Source organism: Daktulosphaira vitifoliae, unplaced genomic scaffold (assembly GCF_025091365.1).
Source record: "Daktulosphaira vitifoliae isolate Bord-2020 unplaced genomic scaffold, ASM2509136v1 Scaffold_5, whole genome shotgun sequence".
NCBI lineage: Eukaryota > Metazoa > Arthropoda > Insecta > Hemiptera > Phylloxeridae > Daktulosphaira > Daktulosphaira vitifoliae.
In genome coordinates, this window is record NW_026099576.1 from 9369199 (window position 1) to 9376152 (window position 6954).

A 6954-nucleotide genomic window follows, 5' to 3' on the forward strand; every position below is an offset into this window, starting at 1 on the left:
ACATACTGCAATCTAGTAATGTTAAATTCAGGGTTGTTAAAAACATAACAACAGTTTAAAATATCTCATATTATGATTTTAGGAAAAATTTAGTAATTTATGATAAATCAATTACTCTGTATGCTTTCTCTATTATGAGACTATCAATGTAAGTATGACTTACCCAATTGATTAAAATATTAAATTGATATTGATAGAATGCTTTGTACAGTGGGGTACTTATGCAATAGATATTACTGTGGGAATAGGGCAGGCAGGACCTAAAATTTTTAACTCTAATTGTAAAAGTAAAATGATTTTAATATAGTGCTATTAGATAGTACTGAAGTAAATTTTTCTTACGATTTAGTCACTAATAGAAAATATATCAAGTTAAGAGCTTTTATTATCATTTTATTTTTTTTTAAATAAATAAAAAATTCAAAAGAATTTAAAAATTAAAAGTATTTATAAAAGAGTAACATAAATATACTGCCAGTCGTTGTACTTCTTATGTGATAAACAATTGGTGTCTTTGAAAATCAATAAACTAATAAAATGTAAAATGAACTCTTGTTAATCATTACAGAAGCGTTGATGTACAAAATAGATAAGATCTATTATTCTTATCTTTTCTATTGTTTAATTATCTAATATGTTCACAAAGTTTCTAGTAGAAACTGATCTATGAATTTTGTACGTGACCTTTTGTCTTTTAGGTATTAAGATTCACTTATTTTTTGTTTCTTAGAATGTAATTTGTAATGTTATAGTAATTTTAATTAATATAAAAGACTATGAACTAAATATTTGTAGAAAAGTTCAATAGAATTATAATTTTAATTATTAATGTGTATGTCTAAATTAACATTATTTAAATTGATGTAGTTCAAAATCATCTGAAATATGGAATATTTTTCAAAAAAGATTCTATGTGATAAATCACAGTCCTGGCAACACAAAACATATTTTTTTGGAGATTTAATTACTTTATCACTATTAATAGTTAGAAGTATGCATAGGTACATCGATTACATAATTTATATTTTTCATTTCTACATTATGTTTGGGTAGATATATATTAAGATTTTGTGTAAATTAAGTGAACTTGACAATATTTCTCTAGAAAAAAAATATTAATTATTTTTGTATTATTAGGTTTTAACTATTGAACTGCTATTAAGCTATTGTGATCATGCGGTGTTTAATGGTTTTTGATAATTTAAATGATATAGTTTTTATGAAATGTGATACAAAATTCTGTCTCCACATAAAGAAGTTGGCAGTTTTACAAAATATTATTAAACTAAACGCGGTACACTATAAAGCATTTTTTTAAACAATTATTCTAGTTACAAAGTCCTTTTTATATTTTAATATTCATTTCAGTCTGATTTAGAAAATGATTCAGAAATTGATCCAGATTTGATTCTTCAAATATTTTCTCCTATGGTTACATCTCAAAGAGTGATGAACTGTCATTTTTCAAATCGCTATAGTTCAATGCAATGTCAGAATGGAACTAATATTGTGTTTGATGAGGTTTATATTGTTAAAATGAAAAAACAAGTTGTTAATTAGTAAGAATTTTTTTCTTTAGTACTTAGGTCATTTATTTGTCTATATTGGAGATATGGAAGTGGATTGGCAACAAAAAGTTCTTAGTACAGTAATTTTATTCATCAAAAGAATTTGTGGTGCAGATGTATCCTTGTTAGTATAAATGATCATAAATGTATTTATTAAAAATTAATCTTAAATTACATGAATATTTAGAAATAAAATGAAATACTAAATTTTTGTTTACCAAATTTAAAAAAAATTTATTTTAATTTTTGTATAGAAATTGATAAAAATATTAATTTAATAAAATATTTATTTGTACATTTGATATATTTGACGATAATGTATCCTAATATTTTATAATTCCAATCTTATATAAGTTTATTAAATAAACTTTGATAAAATTTGAAAGATAAAATGTTTATGTTGACAGTTGATAAATTTTTGACACTATTGTTTTATTAGATTGAAATATAGTCGTCGACGTAGATTTTTAGTATCTAAATTATTGGATGTGTGGTTGAAACAGTCTAATGAAGAACAATGCATTTTAGTTGAAGCTATTGAACAGTTAACAGTTGGTAAAGAGCTATCTTCAGCTGCATTATCTGCTGCCAAAGCTGCAGCAGAAAAAATTAAAATTAAATCAGCATTTTCTCGTGTACATACTCTTATTATGGTTGGACAAAAGTTTTTAACTTTATATTCTAGGTAAATAACTTTATCATTAATTTTATAGTTTTTAGATGAGAATATTTTTGTAAATTATTTTATTATTTTTGAATTTATATATTAGTCGAAATGCTAGTGATTTATCTGCTGGAGATACATTATTTTTAGCTTTATTAGCTGAAGCTTTACAATTGTCTGACCCAGAATCCAATGACAAAACTGATCTTGATGTAATAATGATTGAAAAAGACCACCTTTCTTTAAAAGAAAAAAGTATTAATCAATATTTAAATATTATTATTAAATAATTTAAAAAAAAACCTAATTTTATTGTTTTAGTGTCTAACCAGAAAGTCAATAATTTGTTAGTTCTTTTAGGACAAAATAAGTTAAAATTAAATGCAGTCTATATATCTTATATTACAAATGGAGTTCCATTAATTATTATTCACGAAGTAATATGATTATTTAATTATTTTTCTTTAAAATAATAGTTATTTGTATTGTTTAGATAGGAAATGAAGTTTTCAATAGTAGTGTCATTGATTCACTTACATCATTTTGTAAAATTCAAGATATACAAAGTCGTGGTATTATAGATCATGAAGCTCTTAAAGTATCTTTTGATTTAATTGATATGTCTATGAAGAAAATTATCGAATTATTTAAAAAGAAAAATGCTCCTTTTGCACCTTCCCGTAGTGTTACAACTATTATAACTTATTTAACCAATAGATGGGAACCGTTAAAAAAGTTTGTTACTATTTTTAATTAATATGTTTGATGAATTAATTATTATATGACGTTTAAAAATTTTTTAAAGGAAATACATTGAATTCATGAAAAATAATGAAAGTGTTGCATTAAATGCTATTGAGTCTAGTAATATTAATATAATATCAAGTTTAAAAGATCTTCAACATCATTGTATGCTTAATGAGTCGTTAATAGATAATTATACAAAAGAAGCAGTTAATGAAGCTTCAGCGTTGGTTGCCACAATGTTGAGAGATTATACTTCATTTTTTGAAGTAAAAGCTCTTAATAATTTTACAATGAGATCATATCCTTTTTAAAGTTTGCTGATTTTTTAATTTTTTAGTTTCTTATTAAAATCAGTGCTGTTGCTTGGAAAAACCATTGAAGTTTATGGGTCTCTATATCTTTTTATGATTTTTTAAATAGTAAACCATAAAAATTAAACTTTAAATAAGATCAAGACAATTAATTTGTTTAAATATAGTACCCTTGATAAATGAAGTAGCTAATTATATACTTAATCTGAAGTTCTTCCCTAAAAATTATTATTCATAATTCCTTGTTCATCAATTATGACTACCTTTAGTCATGATTAAAATTTTATTTTAATCATGATTTTATAATTAATGATTGTTTATAAATGGTTTCTTTAACTGAAATTTAAATACAAGATCATTTTTGAATATAAATAAATATTTAGAAGAATTTCCAGGTCTTGTACATTTTATTTACATTGATCGGATGACACACCGAATGATTGCTCCTGGGTTAGAATTTGCATCCCAAGAAACTCTTGAGCTTACAAAAAATAAAGTAATTATTTAAATAGAATAAATAGTTAAATTATATCTTAAAGAGTAACACATAAATTATGGATTTACCAACAAAATTTATTAATACATATACTAATTTATAAATAAAATGGTGTTCGGACAATGTAGGTATTTATACTTACGAAATATTCTACTGAATGATACAACTTACTTGGGATAGAGATATAGGTAGCATAATATATTATACAAAAAAACATAATGACATAAAATTAACCTGAAGACACTATGAGTTCTTATCTAACAAAAGTATAATGGTTAAAGTATTACATTGTAATAAAATAAATAACAAATTATTGATAAAATTTTAAACAATGTCTATTATATTAATATATTGATGTTTTATACTTAATATTATTATTACTTATAATTAAGAATAATTATTATGGGTAAATTTATTTTTAAAATATGTTCACAGGAACAATAGGATAGTGGCATCAGTAATTGGCAGTTTTCCAGTTTTAGGCAATTTTCAAATTTGAAATGTTTATAGTCTCTTTTATGGTTTTAAGTCCTAGAGTTTATTTAAAATAAAGAAAATACCAATTTATGATGTATCAAACATGATTGCTAAAAACTGGTTAGTGTGCCAATGACTTGTGCCTTTACCCTATTTTGCATGTTTCTTTTAAAATATGATATCAATGTAAAAATTTCTTAAATATTTTAATTAATTATAATTAATGTGAATTTTTATATAAATGGGTCAAAAATATGAAAAATCATGCCACCTTTTATTATAATTTTAATTATTTAATTATTTTGAAGAATAATTTTTCTACTATAAATCTGTCATAATTTATTTTATTTTAGCTTTATTGTTAACCTAATTTCAGGCTACCTGTAACATCTAATTTCTTAATTATCAATAAGGTGTATCACTAATTAGTCAAAAAAGATCTGTAATATTACATTTTTTTTATATTTCAATTTACATGCTTCATCTCATTGAATACTGTTTTGTAAACTTAAAATTACTACTTTATTTATATTCTTATGTATTGTAATTAATTTTTTAACACAAATAAATGTTTCGTTAAAATTACATTAAATTTAATTGTTTAGGTTTGGTCTATGGTTAACTTTAGTAGACATCACTTGCAAAATGGTCATTTCATTGTATTATGGAGGGATATTACTTTTACATATTCTTATTTTTTATGGTTTGAAGATCAGTCAGTAAGTTTTACTATCTTATTTTATAACTTATAAAATCTGTCTGTTAGTTTGTAAAAATACAACATTACTCAAATAAAACAATTTTCTGTAAAAAATCATTTTTAGGGTACTTCATTAAAACCAAAAAGTGACTCAGCTACTTTAGAACTTTTTCCTGGAATATTATCTGATGATTACTATGAGTAAGTATTTTAGTAGTGATATATATGATTAAATTCACAAATGATAAGTTCTATTACTTTTTTTATTTTTGGAGAAACTTACTAATAATTTGTTTTCATTATATTAGTAGGTTACTTAAAACTTTATTGGTAAATGTATATAATAAAATAATACAAAAGTTCTATATTTTTGTAGAAAACTTGTTGAATTATGCTTTCCTAGGATGCCTCAAGGAAAAGTGAGATGTTTTGAATTATTTTGTGTTCATTTAGGCTTAGCAACAGCTTCTTGTGTCTTAGAACATTCTCGTAGATTGTCAGCAACTGTCTGGGAAGTTACTGGACGACCTAGTAATCTATTGGATTTGTTTTAAATTATTAATATATTAAATAAAAAAATTAAGTCTTATGTTATGATCTCTCTATATATATAAAAACTATTAGATCAAATTAAATTTATAGTTAAATTATTATTATTTTTTTACTATTTATTTGTCAAATATAACTAATTTAATATTTGGAATTTTATTATATTAGATCATAAGTTGTGTGTATTATGCTATATAATTTGAATTTTGTAAATTATATTAATGGTGTTAAAATTTTAATTACTAATTTTTTAATTATTTTTTTATTGTTTTTTAAATATTTTAATATTATTAAACATGTCTCAGTTGCCTAATAGTTTTAATGCTGGAATTGTTATAAATGACTTTTTGGGTGTTACTATAAAATATTTAATTATTTCAGTATTTTTTCACATAATTTGAAATATGCTTATTTCAAATTTTTATATATACATATATTAGAGCGACAAGAATTTTACGAGTTTTTAAATTAAAAGTACAAATTTAATTGGTTTTATTTCTGGAAAATCATTTATTGTCTTTAATAACTTAACAAATATTATGTATAAAAAAATGCTCGGAATAAAAAAGGAAAATAGAATTATATCTGATGAAAATTCCTTCAGAACGTTTTACATAAAAGTAACAAAATATACTACTTCATAATTTTTAACTATTTCTTCGTAAAAATTACAATAATAAATAATTGAAAATCAATTTCATACTATATTTAATTGCTATAATAAATATTTATTCATAAATTATACTTATAAACCTAAAAACTACTAATGAAGATGTAATTTAGGAAATAAGATTTGATGTTGCTTTTGTTATTGCGCATCAATACCTTAGAATTAAACATTACAGATTTGCATCGAAGCGTTTCTTATGATAATGATTTTAATCAATCTGAGATATCGTTTATAATTATCTCAACTATTCTATGTCTATACTGTGCCGTGAAATTTATTTTGGTTGCCACGTAGATCTTGCATTGTGCGATGTATTGCTTCAAGTGATTTTTTATGCGTCATCGTACATTCATCCAATAAAATAATTGCTGTTTGATGCAAAACTTTCGCCATCGCAAAATTTCTTGATATATTGCACGTGGGATTCTCAATCACCTGTAGTACATTAAAAATAATTACATCTCAATTATTGCAAATGCATTTCAAGCCAATCGATGAATAAATACAAACAAACCTGCACATTTAACGGTAATTTTAATACAGAGTGTGCTCTTCGTCAGCCATCCAACAAAATAGCAGCTATTCCAGACGAAGCAAGTGCCAATACAATTTTCCCTTGCGCTCGAATGTTTACCGAAATGAGTGATATTACAAATGTTTTACCTGTACCACCGGGCGCATCCAAAAAGTACAATCCGTCGGCTTCATTTTGTACAGCTTGCATGATGGTATCGTAGACATTTTTTTTTGATGGTCATTTAATTTGGGAACA

At 23.6% G+C, this 6954-nt stretch overlaps 1 protein-coding gene across 5 annotated transcripts; it reads left to right on the forward strand.

The window, feature by feature from the left end:
* The first annotated feature begins 573 nt into the window (after window positions 1–573).
* LOC126906659 (uncharacterized) lies at window positions 574–5816 on the forward strand. Of its 5 annotated transcripts, none has more exons than XM_050687361.1 (14): window positions 600–698; window positions 868–1049; window positions 1138–1294; window positions 1369–1521; window positions 1580–1692; window positions 2008–2253; window positions 2339–2487; window positions 2554–2669; window positions 2726–2967; window positions 3038–3276; window positions 3641–3786; window positions 4869–4982; window positions 5088–5164; window positions 5340–5816. In XM_050687361.1, the coding sequence occupies exons 3-14, from the start codon at window positions 1175–1177 to the stop codon at window positions 5515–5517; spliced, it is 1893 nt and encodes a 630-aa protein (XP_050543318.1). In that variant the 5' UTR covers window positions 600–698; window positions 868–1049; window positions 1138–1174; the 3' UTR covers window positions 5518–5816. The 5 variants fall into 5 exon arrangements, 4 of the variants coding, with proteins under 4 accessions (XP_050543320.1, XP_050543318.1, XP_050543319.1 ...); XM_050687362.1 differs by having other exon boundaries at window positions 868–1001; XM_050687363.1 differs by lacking the exon at window positions 868–1049 and having other exon boundaries at window positions 574–698.
* The last annotated feature ends 1138 nt before the right edge of the window (window positions 5817–6954 follow it).

What these genes read in the sequence shown, in the direction of transcription:
- LOC126906659 (XM_050687363.1), top strand. Translation starts at nt 1,175, where the DNA reads ATGCGGTGTTTAATGGTTTTTGATAATTTAAATGATATAGTTTTTATG. An exon ending in AGATGGGAACCGTTAAAAAA is followed by an intron (nt 2,968 to 3,037) that starts GTTTGTTACTAT and finishes AATTTTTTAAAG; the next exon opens with GAAATACATTGAATTCATGA. An exon ending in TTGAGCTTACAAAAAATAAA is followed by an intron (nt 3,787 to 4,868) that starts GTAATTATTTAA and finishes TTAATTGTTTAG; the next exon opens with GTTTGGTCTATGGTTAACTT.